General features: G+C 40.3%; 2 protein-coding genes and 1 long non-coding RNA gene across 6 annotated transcripts; 1 reads left to right on the forward strand and 2 right to left on the reverse strand.

Annotated features, from left to right (window-relative positions):
• Positions 1 to 232: 232 nt before the first annotated feature.
• On the reverse strand, positions 233 to 14,698 carry lhx9 (LIM homeobox 9). Of its 4 annotated transcripts, XM_039811871.1 has the most exons (6): positions 14,556 to 14,698; positions 10,689 to 10,927; positions 9,506 to 9,708; positions 7,952 to 8,310; positions 4,305 to 4,507; positions 3,391 to 3,696 (listed from the first exon to the last, which is right to left on the reverse strand). In XM_039811871.1, exons 2-6 carry the CDS (start codon positions 10,866 to 10,868, stop codon positions 3,442 to 3,444), a joined length of 1,200 nt encoding a protein of 399 aa, XP_039667805.1. In that variant the 5' UTR covers positions 10,869 to 10,927; positions 14,556 to 14,698; the 3' UTR covers positions 3,391 to 3,441. The 4 variants fall into 4 exon arrangements, with proteins under 4 accessions (XP_039667807.1, XP_039667809.1, XP_039667805.1 ...); XM_039811873.1 differs by lacking the exons at positions 3,391 to 3,696; positions 14,556 to 14,698 and adding an exon at positions 233 to 1,104 and having other exon boundaries at positions 10,689 to 11,323; XM_039811875.1 differs by lacking the exons at positions 3,391 to 3,696; positions 14,556 to 14,698 and adding an exon at positions 1,508 to 3,317 and having other exon boundaries at positions 10,689 to 11,324.
• LOC120565827 lies at positions 8,308 to 12,846 on the forward strand. The gene is made up of 3 exons (XR_005640293.1): positions 8,308 to 8,421; positions 11,260 to 11,371; positions 12,782 to 12,846. It is a non-coding gene; the product is annotated as an uncharacterized LOC120565827 (long non-coding RNA).
• Positions 14,699 to 18,825: 4,127 nt separating the features above from the next.
• c9h1orf53 (chromosome 9 C1orf53 homolog) lies at positions 18,826 to 25,436 on the reverse strand. Its single transcript, XM_039812528.1, has 3 exons — positions 24,826 to 25,436; positions 22,617 to 22,718; positions 18,826 to 20,998 (listed from the first exon to the last, which is right to left on the reverse strand). Exons 1-3 carry the CDS (start codon positions 25,108 to 25,110, stop codon positions 20,927 to 20,929), a joined length of 459 nt encoding a protein of 152 aa, XP_039668462.1. The 5' UTR covers positions 25,111 to 25,436; the 3' UTR covers positions 18,826 to 20,926.
• Positions 25,437 to 26,391: the final 955 nt, after the last annotated feature.

Here is a 26,391-nt window from a genome sequence, read left to right on the forward strand (position 1 = left end):
TTTGTATAATACGTTGTCCATCTTTTGCAACATTATTTAAACTGGCTTGCTTGATTGTTTTTTGGCTTTATTACATAAACATTTGTCAAATGTGTGAATATGCTTTTAAATCTTTTTTTTTTTTTTTTTAAGTGAAAGAACTGAAAGGGGTTTTATACTATAAATAGTAATAAAAAAAGACAGATATAAGAGCATTTTTCCACTGTGAGGTACTGTATGGGCATCAGGGACATCATTTTCATATGCTTTATTTTGCAGCTGACAATGCATCATACAATGAATCAAAAGAAATAATATACATCTCATACATCTAAAATGTTAACAAGATGATGAGGCGCATGCAAAATGAGAATCTCTTCTTTATCTGCTTTGTTTTTTCACTTCCTTCCCTCGGTACAGCCAGATGGCAAAGCTCCAGCTCTGCAGTCCTCTTCATACACTCATCATATTTGATGGGCATCCTGCTGCCGAGTTTCAAGGAGGCCATGTGTTTACGAAATGACACTTGTGACAAAAGAAAACTTCTATTTAGCAAGCTGAATCTTGGGTTGGGTGCATGGGGGCAGCAGCGTGTGTGCATTTGTATATGTGTGTGTGTGTGTGTGTGTGTGTGTGTGTGTGTGTGTGTGTGTGTGTGTGTGTTCGTACCAATAGCATCCATACCGTCTCTGTTTCACGCTGTTGTCATGTTGGATGCCTGCTGTCTTTTAACCGCATCCTGTGCCTTTCTAGGAGTATTTTTTTTTTTTTTACTATGTTACAATACATTTTATCATCAGTTTTGTGCATTTACCATTCCAATACAGAAAGTTGTTTTTTTTCTCACATTAATGTCATAAATATACATTGTGTGGTCTCCGCCGTTGATGGATTCAAACTTTCAGGACAAACTTTTGTTTAGAAAATCATCCGTTGTACATTTGCAACTAAAACAGGTTTTATGTTGGTTGGTTATTTGTTCTCAATATGCTATCATCTTATCCTAATATTGTCTTTGTCTTCAATGGTGAGGAATTCCCATCAAAGTTTTCCCCTTCTGTTAATACTTTAGGGAATTTTCAAACGTCGGGATGTATGGCTGTAATGCCCCAAGATTTGTTCTCCCTGAAAGAAATGATAGAGTAAGAATATATTAACTACAGAGCAACCTGGTTTTACGAGGTCTGCATTTACTCTTACTTCATTTTAGGTTTACCAATAGGTTATGCATAAATATATACTATATATGTATATAGATGTATATCTATGTGTGTTTAAAGCCATGTTCATGCATTAAAAAGCAATTGCATATTTTTGACTGCAGGGTTTAGATGCAAATCCATGGGGCATTACGTTAAAAACCATAAACATCATAAAATAGGAAATAGAAATTAAAAATGGAAGCAAAAATGAGGACGTTTAACTGGTCATTAATAACTGAATGCTTTCTCATTTGTTGATGTGATAAACAAAAATTGTATTCAAGATAGAACACAAAAATGGCAAGTGTAATGAAAAATAAAACCCATTTAAAGCAAAGTATTTTATTCACACAAATTTAATAAGATATATAACAACCGTTTGGTCCATAAATATTTAAGGGGAAATAGTTTCTATACACCATCTTTATCAAGAAACAGGGAAACATGGACAATCTTGATAGAACACTTACTGTACTCAACTATTAACACGAAGATCAATATATAAGGTTCTTGGATTACCCAACTATATCTGAAAGAGTGCACAAATGCTTTCTATGACATCGCTGCCCCCTTTTTAACAGGATACACCATAAAAAGATCTTCGGAAATAAGATGCAAAACAGTACAAAACTAGTGAGGCGTCAAAAGGATGTGAATCAGTTAACAAAGAACACATATATCCTGAATTTCACAAACTTTCTCCCAAGTTATAGCATAAGGCACATAGTAGAACTGAGTTAGGCATCTACTTCATTAAGTAGATCTAGAGTACCACTTTGTTCTACAATAGAACAAATTGTGACGCTCACAATGAAATGTATCAACTCCGTTGAAGATTTGCTCTCTCTTTTCTCTCTATCTTTCAGCCAGAAGAAACATGTTTTTGGTCTGTTCAGTGGCAAGTGTCATTAAAGAAAGTATAAATATGGCCAAAAAGGAGAACACATGAACAATGATTTCCCACTGGCTGCCTGTTACGACTCCACCTTTCTGAGGTCATTTGAACGCTCATGTCAGCTCTACAAATCTAGTCTGAAACGTCGCAACCACTTAATTTCTCACCCCTACTCCTTTTCCCTTTTTTAAAATCACATCGTTACCCTGAGCAACATGATAAAAACAATAATGCACTTTTCACTGGGCAGTATATTGTCACTGTGCAATTGAGTTTAGCTGTGGATCAATGAATATGTATGTTATCTAGGATTTATCCATCTGACGACGGTTAATCTATGAGGCCAGCAAATCTGAAAAAGTGCTCTGTCATGAAAACAATCGATTGCAGCAGCGTGCATAAACTGTTCTCCAATCTGAATTTGTCCTGCTGATTTCTAATTATCAAACCATTTCTATCAATGTGACTGCATTACATGTTGAACAGTTACCACTGTACAGATTGTAGGATTAGCTTCTTTCTCTTTATCACAGTAGATTTGTAAATCAAGACATAAAACGTATGTTGTTTCAGCAGCTATCTGCCATATAAGCTGCGATGGGTAGGTGCTTAAAATGCAATTTAGACGATTTACATGTAGCTCTCTGAGATATCTCAATGTCTGATTCCATCCAACTCAGTCTTAAAGACTGAAACATTCGGAAATAATTAAAGCCTGTTTTCTGGGGTTACCCATATACAGAACATTCTACAAGTTTACTTCCCAGATTATTCCAAAAACAGAAAAGAAATATATTTAAATTGGATAGTGCGAACACAGTGCATACATATACAGGTTACCAAGGGCAAAATATTCATATTATTTTTTTAAATTTACCAATTAACCATAAATTAAGAAGGGCTTTTTTATCATAATTCAATACAAATATACAAATAAAGAGTAAAAATCTAGTTTTCCAGACAAGCTTCAAGTTTAGTTTTTTTTTTTCTTTCAATGAATTGATCCATGACAATTTTGTAATGCCGTCAATGTCAAAAATGTCCCGCCCAAAATCAATCTCTGCATACTGTAAGTCAACTACAGACACGGCTGCCATGTTGTTTCAAATGCTACACATTAAAATGATTTCCTTGTGTTTTAATGTGGTCGCTTCTGTTCTTGCTCTTGTTGTTCTTGTTTGTGTACACAGTACAGCACTTTCTGTTCCAAGGAGCTGTCTCTGGTAGATTTAAAGGTGTCACTTAAAAAAATAAAATGTAAATTGAGGAAACAAAATAAAATAAAAACAACAACAAAATAAAAATCAGATTTAAAAAAAAAAAAAAAAAAAAAAAAAAAAAATTCAGTCTGCTAGGGATAGCTTGTTAGAAAAGGTTTGTCAAGGTAGTTTGCGAAGGGCTCCCCGAATCATGGCTGTCCAAACTAGAGGTGACGGAGGTCACTACAGTGATAGAGGGGTTTGTCAGGTCTGTTAGTGTGGCCGCGCTGGAGGGGGGGCTCAGGGCCCCACTGTCAGATGAGGGTGGAGGGAGTGAGGTGCCATCAGCCTTATCAACACCTCCATTCTCCTGTCGCAAAACGTTCCTTCTGAATTTGGCTCTTGCGTTTTGGAACCAAACCTGCAAACCAATCCCAGTGTGGCTTTTACTTTTTGTTTTAAGATTAATTTTAAAACATGTCAAGTTATCACAGCAATTACTGTATCAACTTGCCCTGGCCTTATGTATATAGATCTTTATATGGCAATTGTCATACAATATTTTGAGCTAAAAAGGGGCAGATAACAATGAACCAGTTAGCTCCTGAATACTGAATGCAAGAATGTGAATTTTAATAGCATATCAAAAATATTATCCTTTTAATTTATTTACTTTTTTATCTGTGGGAGTTGAATTACACCCTTTTCTGTTCCACAGATAAAAAGAACATGTGCACTCTTGTTATTAATAATATCAGCTACAGTTTTACATTGAAGTTTCTGCGCTTTTAAAACGACTTTTCTCCTTTCTTTCCCAAAAGAAATAACATTTAAGAATCTACAAGATTTCTGATAAAAAAAAACCTGGATATACATCTAATGACTAAATGGGCCAACCAAACAAACCAAATCAAAAAGATGACTTCAATGATAATACTGGTGTGAAATGAGAGGGACATGGAGGAGGAGTGGGGTGCAGACACAGATATGGGGTGATCAGATCAGTAAGAAGAATGGCTTTCTGCTTACCTGTAGAACTCTCTTAGTGAGGCCTGTCTTCTGGGCCAGCTGCTTTAAGTCCTTGGCATCTGGGTTGTGGTTGATGGCAAAGTAGGATTTCATTGTCCGCAGCTGATGGTGCTTAAAGGAGGTCCGCATGCGTTTGGTCTTCTGAGTTGGAGCGTAGGCCTGCTGGTCCCGGTCCAAGTGGTCGGTGTCGTTCTCGTTACAGCCTGAGAGGGCAGAGAGCAGAGCACAGGGGCTGCATCAGAGTCCAAATGGAACAACTGCAAAAATAAAGTCATTTATTTTCTAAACACTAGTCCTTTGCATTTGAATTAAGGCAAATAACTCCTCTACTATCAAGATAACGTTATTCAAATCAGAAAAATGCTTAAATATGATTATTTGCAACGGTCACTAATGAAATGTTGCACTGGTTTTAAGGCTAAATATTAAATTGAATATTTTGCTACGTGGTCCGGTTTCACAGGGAAAGAAAGGACACAATGAATCACATTATTAAGGCGATCACATATGGACTTGATTGTGGAAAGTTCCGGCATTTCCATTGACTTGCTGTGTTATACGATCTATTAAGATTGATGAAAAAAGTTTAGATTATTTATAACAAACAATTAGAATATGCAAATAAGTGACAGTCAAGAAACTCATTAAAAACGGACTAAACTTAAATGTGTTGTAACACATTGGAAGTTTTGACTGTTGTGGGTTTTTTTATAATCTGTTTTATATTTTTTTAAAGCAACATGATGTATTTTAACCATACAGTGAGACCGGGCTGAATTATTTCTGCTTGTCTTTGCAAAGACTAATAGGTCTAATGGCCCTTATTTGTCAATAGCTTAGCACTGTTTGTGTAAAATACTTAAAGACGGTGAAATGCAAAAACTGATCCAATAAATTAAATGCATGTGTGGCTAAACAGTGCTGCGGAAACATTTATCACCATTAAAAAGGCAAATCTATACACTTTATTTCAATATCATATTTTTTTACAAATAAAATGTTTGCATAATTCTACACTGTTGTGACAGAGAAAATTCCCATGCCAAATAAATTTGCAAGTTAAATGAATTCTGACATTTACATGAGTGCAAACAAAATAAACAAAATTAAATCAACTAATGATAATCGATTGTGCATTGATTGTGATTTTTCTATAGAATCTAGTATTTACTTTAGATCTTATTAGTTCTTGTCTCTTATGGAAAAGGAACCTAGCCAGCAAAGAATACGATTCTTTAAATTATACCTAGGTTGTATTGATTCTTTTGGGTCCATGTATAATGGAAATGCTGACCAGTTGTTTTTCTCAGTGGATGATAAGATATCAAATGACTTACACCAATATTTCATCGTACAAATTTAGTGCAAACACTTTCAAAATGTTAAAAAATGAATTATTGAATTAAATAAAAAAAACATAAAACATGTGGCATTATGTTATGGTACAGGTTATAGCGTGAATTGTGTTTTTTGTTATATGAGACTTCTTCTTTGACAAGTATACGCACCATTAATATGACAATCATTGACATCTATGTTCTGCTGCTCCAGCCTTCACTGGATTGTGTTTCACTAGATATTACCCACTAGGGGTCTCTATATCCAAACAAGACCAAACTTTACAGAGTGGTGTGGAATACTCAGTAGACCCACACCTTTCCCTGGTGAAAACAAACATGAATGTGCTTGATAAGCAGAAACAAAACCTCAAACAAAACCTCATCCTTTTTGTCAGGAATGTGAGTCTCCTGATCTGCAGAACGACATATTAACCTGAACAACCCAGGGAAAAGAGAAAATATCCAAAGACTAAATATTTCAGTTGTTCCCTATAGTTTAATTTCTTTCTTTTTTCTAAGATTTGTATTTCTTTCTTTTTTTTTTAAGTTTACGAGCTAATTTGAATGTTGTATAAGGTCATAAATCCATCACAAAATTACAACATTTAACATTTACAAAATGAAACAAAATGCTTAAAGAAGCCATTAAACTTCTTTGAAATTAGAAAATATACTATACTTAATTATTTTAAATTAAATATCCCAAATGAAAAATATAATATTCCCACTGGGACCTTTACTGTGTCTGTGGTGCTTAATAATGAGCTCACAGGGACATCTCACTGTATTTCATGTTTTTCTCTGCGGAATTTTCTTTTGTGGGATTTTTTTTTTTTACCTGTTTTGGCTGGATTATATATTATTTGAATGCTATGTAGTAGGCATATCCTGCTATTAAAGAAAAACCACAGTGCTACAATGGTTATTGTCCTATTAAAGCATCCATGAGAACTTCAGGATTTGCATAATCTCTTGGAATTGTGTTTGCGAATAACAAACCAAAGCCCCTTCAACCGGAGCGCTGACTGTACAGTGTTGCGTTCAGAGGCATGGCCTCTCCCTGCAGCAGGCCCCTGAGAACTGTGCTGACCGCGGCACAGGAGGCCAGGGATTCCAACGTCACCTTCAATTAACGGAGAACAATTAACGCGCAGATTACCCTTATTCCTCTCCATTCACCAGGAACAGAGGCAACTTGGCGCACAATGACAAACTTTCTCAACCGCACACTAATTCGCAGAAAGCGACAACAAAATGGGGACGCTGCAGGGGGGGGGTGTGTGGGGGTCGGGTTATAACATTCAGCTATTCAATGGAAGATTTTAGATGAAACCTACATTTATCAATAGATTAATGTTGACTGTGACTCCAGTTTTTCTGTCTTCCAACAAAAGTCAAAAGACATGCAAAAAAAAAAAATTTTGTCCACCGATTTTTACGCAACAGTTCCGAACTACATTGAGCCCCATCACACCCATCCTACACATTTCTTTTGACCTAAATTAGTCTTAATTATAAAGTCGATGTGCAGGTGGAGTGCGATGTCAAATTTCGATCACCCTCCGTGCAACACACGCCTCAGTTTAAAAGCACAAAAAACGGTGCGTTAAAGACGCGTGGACTGACAGAAAGCTGCAGATCAATTAGCCACGGCTGCGGGCGCCGTTACACTCAGGCAATGTTCACCTACATTAGCATAGCCTGCAGGAGAGATGCATTCGTCCCAGACGTGTAAACCTATGGCTGTTCCAGCTGGGGCATTGAGGAGCCGTCTGGACTAAAAAGCGAGGGGCTTTGCGTAATGACAACTAATTTACCCATCATTTTCTTAAAAAAATAAAAACTAAAATTTGTATTCACTTTATTCATTTATGTGTTTACTTGTGGGTGTTTTTTCTTAAATGTAATTATTGCTGCTGCTATATTTTGAAACATTACAATTAAATGAATACGACGACACTTTGGCCAGCAATGTTTGAGGAGATTTTAGTGAAGAACACATAAACCACAATGCAGTTATAAAGGTTCCCAAACTATGGTCCAGGGACTACCTGGGGTCTTTCAAAAGGCTCCAGATGGCTCTAATCGTCAGGAACAGTTTAATGTAGAGTGCAGTTAGTTAAAAAGATCGGCGTGTTTTTCCCTACAATTAGGCCTAGGTTATCCATACAGGGCAGACTGTTAAAGGCTACAGCGACGTGTGTATCAAGACTAACAACGAAAAACTTAGCTAGACTATTTTCAAGTGCGTGTTAGTATGTTCTTGACTTGATGTGAGGCCCTGCTCTGAGCAGCACGTTGTCTCACCTGTGTTGTAGCTAGGTATATCTATCCCCATGGCCGGGCTCTTCCTCTTGCGCGGCCTTCCCTTCTGTGCCGTACCGGTGCCGTTGAAGTAAGGTAGGGACAGGCCGCCGCCCTTCGCTGCCAGCTCAGCGAAGTTGAGCTGTTGGTGGTAGTCCGGTCCCTGCACCAGCGTCTCGAAGTGGAGCCGGCAGTACACCAGGCTGTCCTTCATGCCGAAGTGGTCGCCCGTGGTCAGAGTCTTGTTGCAGGTGGTGCACGTGAAGCAGCTCAGGTGGTACACGGAGTCGCGCGCCCGCATCACCATCTCCGAGGCCGATATCCCGAGGTGGCAGCGCGCGCACCTCTGCACGGAGAACCTTCTGGAACAGACAAATTGTCAAGACTCCTCATACATAGAGACCAAATGTGACAAAGACAGAAGCCGAAATATACACTGCCATGGGCTTTCGTCGTGCGTTCCAGTGACAAAGGTGTGTGTGTGTGTATGTGTGTGTGTGTGTGTGTGTGTGTGTGACACAGCTTTAGTGTCTGGCAATACTCTACAGGCCTATAGACTGAGTTTACATTCTGAGCTAATATAGCCACATCTGGCCTACAACTGAGTGACGGCTGGTCGATAAACCACATTTTGTTTAGTGTAAAAATATTTTCTCTCCTAAATAGGCCTAAGTAAAAACTAAAAAAAAATTCAATCTACAGTCTCAGTGATAAAACCTATAACTGACCTCTCGGCAGTGTATCTGACATTAAACACAAAAGGCTAAAGGTAGGCAAAAGGCGGAGCTATAATAACCTGTTAAAATGCAAAGACAGCTAAGACATTTTGCCCAAGCATTTTAACCGCATCTCTTTTCTTTCTTGGGTTATTTTTATATAGTGCATTATAAATAACATTCAGGCCTGTGTGTCAGACCATGACTGTACAAATGTATGTTAAAATATGGTATAACATATCTGACCAATAGCTGCATTTTTAACTGGTTATTTTCCATACTCAGGCATGTTAGACCATTGTACATGCTGACAAACGCAACGAAGGTAGGTTACTTTTGAACAAACACGATATAAATATACAACGATGTGCTCCTTTGTTCCTGGTAGGCTGACTCATACAAGCTAATGCAGTTTACATTACACTCAGAGCCATGGAAACTATTACATCTAAACCACAAACGAATAAAAGTTAAATTTCATATCATAAGTTATTCCAAATTAACAGCACGCAGGGCCCCTGGGAGACTGACATGATGCTATTCAAACAAGAATGAGGCCTAATTGGACCAAAAGGCTTCAACATAATTTCAGATGAACAGCCCCAGCCTGTTGAATCAGGGTTAATAATAGTGGCTGCACAATCACCCCCCAACCCCCCTCCCAAAAAAAAAAATAATAATCGTTTGTTCATTTAAGAGTTTAAAATAAATCTTCCTATAAAGTCAGCAGCTTTGGGTGGGTGTACGCGCGTGCGCGTGTGCGTGACAGAGTGACGGGGACACGAATGTTTCCCTAAGCTGTTTCATGAACATTTAAATGGACAACTTTCATTTTTCTTACCTGTAGTAATCCTCCTTGCAATAGATACTCCCATCCTTGGCAAAACACGTTAGCTCCGATTCCAGCGCTAGTTTACATTCACAGCATTTGAGGCACCGCAGGTGCCACTGTTTGTCCACGGCCAGGAGGTAGTATCTATCCGAAATCTTTCCGCCACAGCCGGCACACAGAGCAGGCTTCTCCGGGCTCATGGAAGGCATGGTCTGCGTCAGACAGAGAGAGAGAGAAGAAAGTTCATGGCAACTACTTCCTTCAAGAGACTTATACAGCATATATCATGCAAAAACAGAAACAACAGGCCTTATGTATAGCTTTCTGGACAACTCTTTATTTTTGTATTTATTTTTTTATCTATGAGGTAGAGGGCCTTTTGCAGAGCACTTTAAACACGCTGGTAAACAAATGCAGCCTCGGTGTGTTCACAGGCCCCCCTGAAGGAATTCCACCATCAATGAAACAACTGTTTCCGAAATTAACTGAATATCGAGGAGAGTTGAATACATTTGTAGTGCTAAGCTAACATTTTATAAGTTTAAAATCTCCTTTTGTCGTAGACATTAAAGTCAAAGCGAACAACAAATTCACTTTAACAGTTTTGGTGAGAAACATATATTTAAAATATTGAATAAAAGGCCTATTCAAAAAATATAGTAGCCTAATAAATGTATAGTACTATTATTATATTTACAGTTGAAATAATAAAACTTGAATCTATACTAATTAATATTAATGCAGCATGTTTTTCTCAACAATGTTTTGTAGATATATAATTGCCAGATCTGAAATGTGTAGCTACACTTGTCAACAGAAAACTAAATATTACTGCTGTAATGTACAATGTTTCATATGATGCCAAGAGTAATGTGTATTTTAAATAGGCTATATTTAGAGACAACTGAATGTCAAGTTGCAGCCAGTTTATTTGGTAGTAATTATTTTGTGCAGATTATTGAGCAGCAATTGAAATAACATGGCATTTTAACTATAGGCCTAATTACGAAATTCACTACCCAAGAGAGAATTCATTTTGGCATAAAGAATTAGACTAAAATATTTACCATAATTAGACACAAAGTAGTAACTGATAAATCCTCGACTGCATATTCCCTGGCACGTTACCGGTGCCACAGTGGTCGTTTATGCAGTTTTTACATGAACTCAGACGTGGGTCGACCAGACTTACCGACTCTCTCCCGTTGAGCTGCATGCCCTTCGCCAGACGCGAATCCGTTTTCGACCTTCTCTCCATCTCTTCCATGATCCCTTGGATGTGATCCCCGGAGATCCCGTGGAAAAGCATGGCTCCCGGTCCTGGACGCAACGTGCAACTGCCTGCCTCTCTCTTGCAGCCCACAACTTCCATATACTGTACCGCAGCGCTGCGCCCCGCTCTCTCAGCGCATCCACACGGGCTCTGAGGCTCTGAGAGAGGCACACAAAACAACAACACAACCCCAGAGATTCAGATCACCTCCTCGCCAGAGTGCAAAAGGCAACTGGAAGAAAAGAAGAACGAAGAAACTACAACATGGGTGGGACAGGAGGTGGTGGTGGTGGTGCACCAGCTTTTTCCTTCTTCCCGTGAATGTCTCTCCTCCAGGAAAAATATATAGTCCAAATGACGCGACAAACCGGTGTGGAAGTGGTGGTGGGGAGGGAGGTGGGGGGGGGGGGGAGGGCTACAGTGTGAACACTCGCCAAAAATAATGACACAAAGTTTTTGTTGTTTTCTTTTTGGTGATTTCTCTCTCCAGATTTCCCAGTCAGGGGTTCCTTGGTGCTTGGAGGTCAGGTTGGGACTGCCTGGATTTGAGAACCGTGTCCTATTTGTGAAGAGAGCAAAGCCTGCCCAGTCTGAATAATTTGGTAGGAGGAGTCCCCCTCCCACACACACAACACCCACCCCCACACACCCCACTCACTACTTGTTTCTCTCCTTTCTTCTCTCTCTCTCTCTCTCCATCGCCACTGATTTCTATTCACCAACAAAGAGCTGTCACTCTTCCCTCAAAAACTCCCGATTCTGGCTGCGCGAAGGACCACTACTTTATGGTATTGGCATTTTCATTACTTTTATTTCCCCATTTACAGGAGATGATTCTGGAGTGTAGGCAGATGTTGCATTAACTGAAATGGGCTTAGAGTAATTTCAATGCAAATATTGTATTTAACATGGCTTAAACAAATAATACGCATCTAAAAAGTAGGCTATAATAAACTCCTTTGGAGTTTTACTAAAAGGGGCAAAAATATGGATGACCGATTCTACAAGACATGACAATTTAATAGGTTTAATTTGCTTATTAAAGCTTTTACACTTTTAAAACTTCACAGTTTTAGGTGTTTTATCAGGTGTTTGGTTGTCCCAACATAACATAACTGTGTGTGTGTGTGTGTGTGTGTGTGTGTGTGTGTGTGTGTGTGTGTGTGTGTGTGTGTGTGTGTGTGTGTGTGTGTGTGTGTGTGTGTGTGTGTGTGTGTGTGTGTGTGTGTGGTATAAACGATTGTTTGGGGCGGGGCCGTGATCAGTGATAGGCTAGAGGGCGGGGACAGATTGTATTAAACAATCTGAAAGACAAGGAATTTAAACACAAATGAACAAGATTGTGTTTAAAAATAAAAGCATCCTGACCTCTTCCATCAAATAGACAATCGCACGCCAGCTTGTTTCTGTCTTTTCTTCTCTATCTTGTAAATAAGTAGGATATATGATGAACCGACGAGCCGATCTCTTTAGGCCTTGGTTAGTCTCTTCAGTGCAACATCAATTTTCTCTTCATTAAAAGCTCATTTGAAGCTGCCCGAGCATTCATTAACACGACCTTTGTCTTTCCTCTGCCTCTTGAATTAGGCCCAAATCTTGTTTACCTACAGGAGAGCTGATTTGATGAGAATGCAAACAGGATCGCAACTAGAAACATATTTCATGTAGCCTATCCTTTTTGCCATGCAACAAGCAGTGATATGGAGGTATACGAGCTAAAATATATATATATATATAAAAAGAAAGAAAGAAAAGAAAACAAGAAGGGAGGAATCACCACCAGTTATTGAAATCCACGTTCCATAAAGTTGACGTAATAATATCATCTACATTATTGAGGCGACTGCAGTTACAGATACAGATCCGTGTCAGGTTTAAAGGGTGAGAAAAGCTCTGTTTTTGAAAATAAGACTTACTGTCCAACGTGCAGGCCAAATATGGTGGCAACAAACCAAAATGAGGCAGCAGCTCAAGGTCTGTATTTTTAACACAACATGCATGGGCCTTTACAGCTGAAACCCGGATAACGAGCTCATGGTCTCTGCAAGGTCGATGGCTGAAGATTTTGCCATAAAACAATAGACACACTGACTGAATCTGGGACTCGGCTTTGGTCCCATTAATAGATTTACGGAGGCTCGGGGTTGCAGGTGTGGATGCTTCATCTCAAGACGTGTTACATTATCATGTGCCCCCCCTCCCTCCCCACCATGAAGTTGTGTTGGCTTTAATTGGAGGCCCCTTGATAACAGAGCTATAAGACGAGGCTTGGACCCTCCTGGACGGGCTGGACCTGCAGCTGTTCTGGAAAGCTTAAAACGTTAATTTGCGCTCTGTGTCAGTGTCTCAGCACCAGCCACACAGCGGTGAAAAGAGTTCTCAAAAAGGACACAGGGATTTCATTCACCTGGACAAAGACACCCCGAGAGGAACCGATCAACTCAGCTCTGTGTGATATTTAATCTGTCTGCTGTTTCCTTTCTCTCCGGTAATAATAATTACAAAAAAAAAAAAGTCTTGAGTTCTGACTTTAAAAACTGGACCTAATCACACAGTAAAATAGAAGTGTGTAGCCTATGTGTTCGTCTTTTTTGTTTGTTTGATCAAGACATCGATCATATCGTTAATGTCGATAAAGAACGCTGTTTGGACCCGTTGCCTCCAGCAGTGACATTTCATGTGACTGAAGAGGGTTTAACAATGTGTCAGTGAACACCAAGGGGCTGAGGGGTAAATGGCTTTTGTTTTGTCGTTTTGTTTCTTTCGTTTGTTTCTCTTTGTATCTAATCAGGATATTACCTGCAACTAAATATAGGCTACACTAATGGCCGTCTTTTTTCTTTCTTTTATTATTACAGTTTGTGTGTAATTTGGAGAAAGTCTGTAAGGATAAAACCAAAGCCATTTCGAGAAATCACGCTTTTGCCAAAAAAAAAGAGTAAAAAGAAAAAGAAAATTAAAAAAAGTGACAGTATTTAGCCTATTTGATTTGAAAGTAACAGTTCTCTTTTCTTAATGTTTTCTTAATACATCATATTATTTAAGCAACCTAGTTATGTGTGTTACTCATCATATTTCATTACTGGCTTTAAATAAATTGATGAAAACTGATCTGGGCGGTTCTGTGTCATTTTTCGTTCAGTTACTGAGAATGATTTACCCTAATTAAAAAATCCTGATCCCATTGAACCAAATTAAGTCTTTTAACACATAATTAATCGCTGCGTATTCATGCACTGTATTGACCTCCATTTCAAACCTTTGACGCTTTAAAAAATAAATAAATAAAAACAGTGTTAACCACTGTTTAAAATGGCGTGTTAACACAGGACGGCTCAGTGGGTCTCTGACTTTTCTTATATAAATAAATAAAAATCAAATCTCATATCTCAGCCAACAATACAAACTAAAAAGGACTTGTATTGCCTACATTTTAAGAAAAGCGTCATTTTATATTTTCCCTGCCCTTCAACTTGCATGTTTGTGATAGGCCTATACTACTCACAAACTCCTCTTACCCTATACATGTAAATATTATTGTCAGGGTGGAAGATTTGTTTCCAGCATTCCGTAAATAAAAATATAGATAGAGAGCGTTTGGATGGGGTTACCTTCCACCACATCCCTGTTTATCCGTGAGACTGTTACCAATGTCACTGAATTCATCATGCATCAGACCTGTCGCGCATTGCTTCACACGCGTTTGCTAAAAAAAAAAAAAAGAAAAAAAAGAAGCCTACCTTGTATGATTATTTTCCCAAGCAGACATATAGAAAGAGGTCTTACCTGAGGCTGTGCTGTGTGTGTGAGATCCCTGTGCAGCGTGCAGGCGGAGCAGCGCCGGACTGTGCGCAGTGTGCAAGAGGAGACAGAGGAGACGCTGCCGGTAGATGGGGGCTGTTCCTCGTTTCTGAGCTTACAGTTCTCGTTCGAGCGTCAATTAAAACACAAGCCATTTAAATATTCCTCTCCCGTATGCAGGCAGCCCTCAACACAGCACAGCACAACGCAGCACAGCACACACACACACACACACACACACACACACAGTCAACGCACAGAAAATGGGAGGCAATGAGCCAATGGACTACTCAGCATGTAGGTCAAAATGTGTGATGTATAGTCGTAAATTAAAGGATAGCCTAAACTACATCATCTGGAGACGGTGTTCGGCAAATGGTAAACAACTATTATCAGATTTAGGAATATTTAAATAAAATCTGATGTTTTTCCCCCTTTTAACGCCATGCATTTTACAACTATAGCCTAACGTATGAATTCAGACCCTAAAGTTTTATTCTAACCCCAAAAGACGAGTTTACTGGATTTTGAAAACAAAGTTATAGATGCGTTGAAGCATATACACCTCTATATCACTTACGACTTCATACTGTACGAGATTCAAGAGGAATGAGTAGCTTACGGTTACAGCCTGAATCTCAATCAATCTGACAAAAATATGGAGCACATCATCACAAAGCCTGCTGGAAAAAAGGGTTTGGTATTGATGATACCAAATCGAAATCTGTTTAGAAATAAAAGTGCTAAATCATTTCTTAATTTTACGTATTTTAATATGTGACAATAATCTAAACCAAGCAGTGGTAGGCAAATTGGTATGACCATATATCCTATTTTATTTCAACGTCATCACAACAGTAGGCTACAGAAAAGGGCTTATTTAAGAATATCCAATTGAAATCTTTTTTTTTTTAACATGCTCAACCTGTGGTCTATTTTTCAATGTTTCTCACCGTTATATTAAATTAGCTCTTCAAACATGTAAATAAAAAAATAAAAAAATGTGGGTTCATATTTCGTTTCCCCTGAACTGTGATGCACGTCTCTCCATCTGTCTCACCTGGAGAATCCAGCTGACAAACTTCATATAAATTCAATGCAGTATTGAGTATTTAGCCAGGAAGCATTCTACACACATTTGGCCTCATGTTGCAACATCTAATGAATAAAGAAATGTTGTTGATGAAAAATTCACCACTATTTAATAATGTCAAATGATGTTTTTAGTAAATATTAATATTGTTTATGCTTTGAAGATGATTTGATTGTGCCAGGCTGCTAATGAGACTATATTTTTTCAATTTCAACGTTGAACATTCATTACCTTATTATATAACGTTCCATTGTATTGGTGTCATTTCCATGCGCATTATTGGATTATTTACCTGGCAGGCTAAACAATATGACAAGAAGCCATTAAATAATAATACAATCGATAACAGAACTGTTTAAAGTGTGTAGTGCCTCCATTTGAATTTTATATTTACTGTTACCATGACATAAACCCTTCATGCAGAAGACAGGATGTCCTAAACCTGCTCACCCTGGCCACTGGACAACACATCGAGGTATAGATGGACTGATTTTAATTGACAACAAGCAAATAGAGGGTTTGTTTAGCAAATGCTCTCAGCTCCAGTGAGAGCAAAGAGTTGATAATTAATTACACCTCTGTACTGCTTGCATAAATGACACTGTGCCATACTGCTAACAGTCATTTTGCTTTGCTCCTTCCGCCTGGGCTGACATCACAATGTATCTCATCAATAATGCAACGGCACTAAGATCCATTTCACTGTGTACCACAACAAGTACCGTGCACACAGCGCTCTCTGAGCATGATACCCAGACAGGCTGTGCAGCATGCTTGGTTCAACAGTGAGACCACAGATACAGCATCAGCCCAGGATGTCTGCCTGCCTCCATGACTGCCTGGCTCCTTGGGCATGGTGGTTAGATTACCACACATCCAGGGTTCATCTGGAGTCATCATTTCTGGGTCAACTCAAGTGACACTCTGTCTCGCGGAGGGAGCTCTCAGTCACTCCCAAAGCACAGCCAGAAAAGGAGCGGAGGAGATGAGGAGGAGGAGGAGGAGGTGGGAAGACTCTCCCAGGATCCACTGGTGCAGGGAACCACAGGCTAAACACTGACAGAATGAAGGAGAGGAGTGGGAAGGGAAGGGAAGGGAGAGAGGGGGGTTGAGGAGGAGGAACAGAGGGAGGAGTGAAGCACTGTAAGGCTGTATCCCCAGTCACATGAGCCAGGTGGGTGGGTGTGAAGATGGTGATACATCCTGGAAATATTTACAAACACACAGTGGACATGGCTTTATAATTATTGGAGGAAAAGGAAATATGAAAATACACAAGCACGGGTGAAATATGACAGAAGCACTGTTTTTATAGCTGATACCTCAAATTAAACGTGATTTAGTAAAAAATATAATGATACAGAATAAGCCTATGAATAGATTTCAAAGAGTCTCAATCCCCACGTCTCCTGTTTTTCATTTCCATCCTTACTTTCTCTCTCCAGGTCTTTCTCCCTCACTTTTTCCCCTCTACTCCTCCAAGTCCCGCTTCTTCCACTTTCTCTTTTCTGTCTCTTCCAACCAACACTCCCCCCCACTCCCTTTACCCCCTCACTACCTCTCACCACCACCACCCCCACCCCCAGCCCATCTCCTACCTCCCTCCACCCCTCCTTCGATCTCCTCCCTGCTCTGCTCTGCTGGAGCTCAAATCACAACCCCGGTCCCTGGCAGATGGAGGATAGGAGAGAGAAGCTCTTAACTAGCCAGCCTGAGCCTCTGCTCTCTGCACACCAACTGCTGCCTGCCTCCCCTCCCTGCCTCCAGAACAGCTCCAACAGCACACCGCCACCTCCCCACCATCTCCTCTGGGGACAGAGTATCCTCCTGGGGAATGGTGTGCGTATTAGTCCATATCTGGCCACACTAGAAAGGACATGGAAACATAATAGACGGATGTTCTTTACGGCTATATAACCTTATGGGGCAAAGCAGCTTTGCGGAGGAGACACACTCGTTTAGATGATGCTTGTATATGTTGTTATAGTGTCAAACACTCTTTCTTCCTACTTCAACCATTCACTGAAGACAGAGTCAGAGGGAAGCATAAGTTATAGGTTGTAGGTGTTATAGGTGTAAAAGCCACAAAATAAAGCAATTACATCACTTGTCTTGTTAGTGTAGACTAGAAATCACAGATATATCTGCACTGATGTAAAACCAGGAGGGAAATAAACGGGTCAAAGTGCTCCTTGGGCACTTAGGTGCCCGTTACTGCCCCTGACTCTCCTTTTTATCTGGGCTCATCTGGCGGCCACGACTTGGCCTGGCATGAGCCTGACCACCAGTTGCGGTCTGAGGGAGAAACTGCTCCTCTGTGCTATTTGCAGCCCTGTCTGTCCAAAGGAATCTGGTGCGCTGACTGTCACTCAGTGGTCATGTGTTTTTTTTTTTTATCACTAATTCTACCACAGGGATCTGGTTGTCCATATGACCACTGTGGAGGCTGCTGCCCCGAGGCGAGCTGACATTGTCTGTGTAGAACGACCAGGCGTTGATGTAGGGGCTGCTCAAATGTTGCTTGAATATCAAGACACACATGGGCGTAGCCACGTCCGTGCGCGCGCGCGCACACACACACACACACACACACACACACACACACACACACACACACACACACACACACACACACACACACACACGTACAGAGCAGTGCTTGGCCAATTGCTGAGACTGATGTTCCTTTCAGCCATCATACGGCTGACACTCAAGTTTTTTTTTCACCGCCAACCCTGTGTCAGTTCCTGGCTGGTCTGGCCAACAGTGATGGAGACACTGTAACTCACTGTGGTTGGGGCCATTGGCCGCAGGGCTGCCGTGCCTGTTTGAGATGGAGGTGGGGGTGGGTGGGTTGAGGGAGGAGGGGCTGCTTGGCCTGTCAACTGGTTATGACTAGAGCCTGTCTGGTCACAGTTCCAACTGGACAGCTCTCTTTTTCTCTGCGGCTAGTGCCATCGTCCTGTAGAAAGGCACACGGTATATTGCTGCCACTCTGCTCCAGCACAGCATATGCTCCAGCTGAAGGTCAGAGATGTTCAGTCCAAAATGCCTGAAATAAACACCTCACATGTCAGGGTTGGCTGTCGTAATTTTGGAGCACATTTTCACTGAGGGAGTGAGTGAGTGTGTGAGTGTGTGTGTGTTTATATTGAGAAATAAAACTTTTAAAATGTCTTTATTTTTCATCACTGCATAATACAGATAAAATCAACAAAAGGAAATCATTTATGCATAATGTCGATTGAGGCATTTTGTGAGTAAACCTGGCATTAATGTTATGAACTTGCTACAATTAATTAAAGACTGTATTATAAACAATGATTCTGCAATGACAGTAGGAAAAAGCCCAGACTTTAGTTAAAAGCTCTCTCGTTGTGGAAGTACATGACATACTCAATCATGCATTTGAAAGGGCACAATTCAAGAACATGTAGCCTAAGACCAGGCTTACTGTTTCTAAACATTTATGATGATTGACCAGGGTGGCAGAAGGCGGAGTCGATTTCCAAGTAAATTTCTCTGTAAATCTGTTGAAGGGATTGCTCAGCTGTGCTGTTTGTCTCAGTCACCAACTGCTTGGTTAGAACATGATATTAAAAAGAAAAAAAAAAAGAAAATTTCAAACTGTGCCATCACTGGATTGGGAAGACGTGGAGGGATGAGGCAGACATGAAAGTTGGCCTATTTCATGGTCAGGCTGCGGGACCGCCGAGGCCCTGAATGGCAATGCATCTACTTTAATGTGACAGACAAGTCCCTAGGCAAAACTCGCAGAGCCGCAGCATGCAAGCGGGCCCAGGTACTTGATGAGTGTGACACCTTCACCGTCCCGCTGTAGAAATGTTGCTGCCGCACGCTCCGCTGCCTCGGTTTAGAATAACACCAAATAAATTCGCCTCTCATCTCGCCTGACGACGTGTCCCCCAGAACCTGTCCTCCCCAGCACTGTTGGGATCATGAATCTCCTTGTAGCCGCTCACAGGGCTTTAGTCCGATCACTAAGCACTTGCCTTTGGGACCCACCTGCCGAGGGAAATTGTGGCCGCGCCAGTAGGCGGCTGCGACAGAATTCCGCGGCAGACACATCCTCTCATCCCGACGCTGTTTGCCCAATCAGGCGGAGACAGGCAAGTGTGTGTGGCAGGTTCAGAGCCAGTGCCTGGAGGCATCGTGCTGTCCAACCACATGCACTCATAAATCAAGTGGCACATCTTTCCTCAACATCTCTTGCACGCACAGGTAGTGCTGCATGAGCGCTTGACCTTACCTTGTACTATTACTGTGGGCTACACAGTGCACTGTTTAGTGCAACCTTTATTCTATATTGGCCTATTAGGAGCCACAGGGTGTTCTGATGGAGTAAGCCTGCCTATGCATGTGTGCGTCTAAGCATGCTCGTGAACATGAGCTGATCTATTGCAGTGCTGGGATAAGAGGGCCCAGGAGTTCATTAGGCTGCAGCTCAGGAGAGCAGCCGCAGGGAGCTGTGCCGCAGCCAAGTGTTGCCAGGAGGCTGAGCTGCGAGTCCGGTGGGGAGGGCTGCTGTTGATGTCCATGGCATGTTTGTTAACAGCCTGATTCCATCAAGTGGTGTAAAAGCAGCGCAGCCAAGTGTGAGGGCTGACCCTTGGCCCCTGTCTATTTTTAACAACACAGTGTTTCAGTCAAAGGTAGACAGTTCAGTCGAGCACTTGTGGAGTGTAAATGATGCTAATATTCATGCAGTCGTACATTTGGGAGGAAAAATAACAAGAGATGCATAGCAAAAGAGCAAAAGACTCCATCTGACTATCTCCAGTTACTTTCGCCTATATGCCCTTTATCTTGAGGGCGAAGATCTAAAATGCTGTTTCAGTTTTCATCTCCATACTCCCACAACCCTTGTAAATGCATCAGAGGAGCGGAACACCACAAAAATATTAAATACTCTTTAAGAGCAACAAAAAATGAAGCTCAAGGCATTTCATTGGCCATTCGAGAAAAATATCTGAAAAATATAGCAAAACAAAAAAGGCGATAAAAGACTGTTTTACATGAGGTTCTAGTGAACAGATCCTTTCTCCTTCTTCCCTGTCTTGTGAGAATAAAAATAATCCTGAGAATAGTTGGGATTCACAGGAGGTAGATATTGCACAGACGCTACACATATTTCATCATTTAGTACACTGCTAAAAAAAATGACTCAAGCAGTCCAAATTACGATAAGCAACGTGTTCTGGGTTCCATTCTGAACAGGCAGTTTACCTTTGTCATGTGAGGCCTATACATAAAATAGAGAATTAAATTGTTTCTTCATTGCAGGGTCCTTCACGTTGACTTGGCCATATGGACACTAGAGGAGAACATGAAATAATTAAATGGTGTTAGATGGCTACATGTGGAGTAGAACATCAGTCACACAGAGAACAAGACATGGCCATGCCAGCTTAAAAGCTTAAAACACAGGAGAACAGGATGAGGCCAAATCAAATTAGGACTGAACCACACAGAGCAAGAGAGGACAGAACAGGGGAACACAAAATGGGACGGGACGGGGCATGGCAAGACAGAAGACTGGATAGGACGGGACGGTATAGGACAGGGAGGGATGGGACAGGATGTGCACTAGACAGACCAGAACAAGTGTCACCAGAAGTGAAGTGAGCAGAACAGGGCCCTGCTTCCTAAAGTGTCTCGAGGCTATAATGTGATCATGAAACCCATCCTATATCTACCTCCCATTCACAGGTGGTTTACAAAAACCGTTGTAACTTAAGATGTAAAAACTAAAGATTGAGGAATAAAATGTTGCCATGCATCAAGCAGGCCATCGGCTGATCTGTCATCCTCCTTGTCTAAATCATGTAAGGGTGTCATCGCCAAGGCAGCAATGGTGTACCGATAGTGGTCTACTGGACTTTATTATTGAGCTGATCCTCTAATTTGACTTGACCCTTATTTGTTGGTGTGCACTTTAAGTACACATGCTGGGCTTTTGCCTATATTTCTTTTAACATCATATTTGGTCATCATCTGGCCAATTTTCAGCCTTCATATATGCATATTTTTCTATTTATGTTGCTCTGTTAGAGAATTTGTTATAAAATTGACAATTTTGTTAACAGTGTTCGAATACAGGATGGTTTATTTGACACCAATATGACAACATGCATGAATATACAGTATGATATTGCTCTCGTCCACTTCTAGATTTTGACGCTTTTTCTTAATTTGTGCTTATGGGCAACATTGGCCTTCAGCAGCAGGCAAATCTCTTCACAGGTACTTTCTTACACTTACTTCCAATGAGTAACATGCATCATATAGAATGCAGCTAGCTGGAGTGTTGACTGAACATTGAAGTACGTTGTCATACTGAGTGAAATGATTTATATACATGTGTGCTGTTTAGGGAAAAATAAATATACAGTGTTACTTAACCCTTGTGTTGTCCTTCGGGTCCCAGTGACCCGAAGGACAACACAAGGATTATGTACTTCCGTTTACTTTGCTGAGAATTGCTCTCTAAACCCTGTTTCTTGTAGTAAGTAAAGTTTATTTCTAGAACACAGTTCTAGACACAGTTTAAGCTGACCAAAATAAAATTTAGAGAGCAATTCTCAACAAAGTAAACGGAAGTACATAATCCTTGTGTTGTCCTTCGGGTCACTGGGACCCGAAGGGCAACACAAGGGTTAATAAACAAATAAATTGTCCTTTCCAGCACCATGGACAGCTATGTTAAGATGCCATGCACATAAACTTATTTTAATGTGATGTTCTGGGCATAAGAAATAGAGAACATTTTGTCAAAACTCTCTTAGAAAACACAGTTAACATCTAAATTAAATTATTATTGGTAAACATCCAGAACATAAAAGAACTGATAGAGGATGGGAAAAGACAAAACTAACAGCTGAGGTCAGATGAGAAACACACAACCTGGTAAAAACAGAAAACAAAGAGCTCACATGTCTGCATGCGCTGCCACAGCATTTCCCTCTCTGAAGGTGGGCATACTCTGTGAACACTTTGTACCCACTGGAAGGGTCGACATACATCTGCTTCTTTGCCTGAAAATAATGAAGATATTATTATTTAATTAGTATGACATACAAACACGTAGGCTGGTGTGTGACCCCTGCATACATAACCATATACAGAACATATACATACGCTAACAGAACATATACATACGCTAACACAAAGGCACATGCAAGGGTGGTACTGAATATGAACATACACATAGAGACAGATTGCTTTGAGTCAAAGAGACAACCTCTATGCATACAAACAGATGTAAGACTAACGCTTATGATATTACTAATTAATTAGTTCTGTTCTTTTTGTGTGCATTTCAGTAGGTGAGAATCTGCAATGATTAACCAACTGGTTGAACTGTAGCAAGTTTTATAGTCACTGCATATTTGCAGCATGCTTAAAAAACATATTTTTGACACAATCATTCTTTTATTTTGACCGATAACCCGTCTTGTACAGACACACAAACACCTTCTATATGTGAAAAACACTGAACTACTCCGTCATCCCTTAGGAAGTTAGAAAATGTCATCTCTCAGTCTGTTTCAAACTGAGAGCCCACTAGTTGGTGTGCTTTGACAGGCCACAAAGGGAAAAAGGCCCCAGGCCTTTTGGTGACACGACCTGTCATTTCGCATGGCATTGCAGGGGCACATAGTGAAGCTGGCATAGCTGGGCCCCCTCTGTGTTGTGCTTTTCCCACCCAGGCCCTACCACTCTCCTCAGGTCGCGGCCAACTTGCTTCATCTTCATCCACACTCAGAAGCACAATATTTACAACAGATAAGCCTCAAGGCATGGAGATGACACCTATTCACCACTGTCATCACCACAGAGCTCCCTCTTTGATGGAAGAGCAAGTACGATTTGGTGAATATAATGGACCTGACAATAACAATGGTCATCATTACGTAAATGACAGGTACTGTGTATAACGCATTAGGTAGGTATGCTTCTAAATAAGATTGTAACAAAACTTTTTTGTTTACAAAAAAAAACTAGAATCTTCGTCAAATATCTTTAGGATACCATTTGACAGAGTTATTGCACCACAGATGTCTAATCTACCCACAATCTATTTGTTCAATGATTCAGAAAATAAATTATACAGTTAGGGAAGTAAGAATGTAAAGACTGAAACCTTTCACCATTATGCTCACTTTAAGTAATTGAAATTACAGTAAGATTTCGCTTTGCCAAGGACCCACTGGGAACTCTGCCCTGGGGACAGGTGGGCTGTGGAGCTCTGAAGGTTTTATTTGATTACCTCAAGGTAGTCAGGTCTACTAAGATCCTCATAAATCATGCATCAACATTGTTAAATATGGTAAAGAAAATATTGAATATTAGCTCCGAAAATCATTGCAACTGACCTCCTATATAGTGAATTTGTTTTGATGAACAGATTCAGCGTGTGTAGTTAAAAGACCTGTATTATGTTTTCATTTTAGCACTACAGTGAGTTTTATTTTGTTCATATGGTTTGACCTTGCTCAGCTATAGACACATTTAAACAGTTCAAAACTAAGTACATTTACTAATCACTGAAGTAGAGTACAGCTTTGAGATACCATTTGTATCCTACTTTATACAGTACTTCTAGTCAACTTTATTTCAGAGAGAAATATTATTTTGACTCAGATACAACTGCTTGACAGCGGTAGTTACTGTGTAGATTCAGATTTTACATTTAAAGATATGATCATCATGTAAAACATTTTTATAGATCATAGCACCCAACAGTAAGTAGGTACTACCAGCTCAACATTACAAAATAAACAAGCTCATCATGCTACAACATTAAAATGCTTCTTACATGTTAAACAATGAGTATTACCAATCCAGGATAACATTCATACCGTATAATTAGCCCTCTAAAAGAGACCATTCTGCGCAGAAGTCTACTTTTTAAACTTAAATACAAGTAAGTAAGTAATATTTTGAATGGCATAACTGTACTTGGAGTATCTTTATACTGTGATATTATCTGAATACCTTCTCCACCACTGCAGCTGGGCAACTCAGTACTTCTATAACCAGCTAAAGACATGTGGGGACGCCCGGTGCTAGTTAATCACGCGTAATTGCAGTTATCACATTGAACATGACATAACTGGATATGAGAGTGATTCGTCTTACCTCGCACGCCTCTCTGTGGGCTCTATGGATGGTCATCTCTTCCTCTGTGAACTTTGTCCCAGCGTGGCCGTGTTCGTCCCCCGTGCTGCTTGTCACCACCCCATTACAGTGTGCAGCCTCTCTCCTGTCTGCAGTGATCTGTAACCGGCTTCTGCCCCTCAGTCGCTTGGAGCCTTCTTCTGAGAGTTTCGGTATCGACATTGTTACAACTCGTTTATTAAACTGCACATGGAGAAGAATCAATCTGCTGACAAATGCTTTATACTGGTAGTTTTGGTGGAACATGCTCCTGCAGGTTTAGAGACGAGGTCAAAGTTGAACTACGTTGAACTACTCGCCTTGCGATTGTGTGCAAAACGATACCCGGGAAAAACAGACCATCTCTTAATTCAATACAGTAACGATTGGTTGCAGCATCTGTATGAAAGATTGTCTCTGTTGCATGTTTACTTTTTTTGCCTCCTCCACTCAGTTAAGCCCATGCACAGAAATGTGCTACACTTCCTGCTTCGCCTCGTCACAGACATGTGACCATCTCGTAACACACTGGTCCCCTGGTTGTCACAGCGCCTCTGCTGTTCCACTGCAGCTACCAAGGATGACGAGTAGCCTACACTTTACTGATAGAGGGAAATCATCACACATAAAACAGGGTTCTAGGCTAAATGTAGAATGAAATAAATTGTTATTGATCCGCAAAAATCAGAGTAAAAAGTATAGGCAAAAGTCTATACTTTCAAACATTTTCTTCTGAAAAGAAATGTTGCACCAGTTTGATATTAATTAAAAGGTCAGTTCACCCAAATTGAGAAAAACACAACTCGATGACTCCCACTAGTAGGCTACAGCAGTGGTGACAGAAGTAAAGTAGCAATACCACACTGTTACAAGTGCAAGTCCTGCATTCCAAATGTTGTTAAAGTAAAAGTAGAAAAGTAGTAGCACCGAAATATACCTAAAGGATCAAAAGTAAAAGTATGGCTCAGAATGGCCCATTTCAGAATAATGTATTAAGTAACTAGTAACTAAAGTCATCAAATGAACATAGTGGAGTAAAATGTACAATATTTGCCTCTGAATTCTAGTGGAGTAGAAATATAAAGTAGCAGAAAATGAAAATACTGTAATGTAATGTACAAGTACCTGAAAATACATGAGTAAATGTACTTTATTACTTTCCACCACTGAACTAGATATCCAGCCATACAAGGTGGTTTCATTTATTGTGTGGCCCTTTAACATGTGTAGTTATAACATGTACAGGTCTATGACATTGAGCTTTTCACTGGTATCGTTGCTTATATGGATTGTCTTTATCGTTTTACTTTGTGTTTCCCAACTGTTATCATTTTCTACTATATTTGAACCCTTTATGCACCTCTGACCATGATGTACAAGATGCACGCCATTTTAACATTCATATAATTGTGTCATTGTAAATGTGTCTAAATAAAGCAAAAGCAGGTAAACCTACAATATACCTACAGTGCCTTGCGAAAGTATTCGGCCCCCTTGAACGTTTCGACCTTTTGCCACATTTCAGGCCTCAAACATAAAGATATAAAA

This window comes from Perca fluviatilis, chromosome 9, assembly GCF_010015445.1.
Source record: "Perca fluviatilis chromosome 9, GENO_Pfluv_1.0, whole genome shotgun sequence".
In the NCBI taxonomy this organism is placed as follows: Eukaryota; Metazoa; Chordata; class Actinopteri; order Perciformes; family Percidae; genus Perca; species Perca fluviatilis.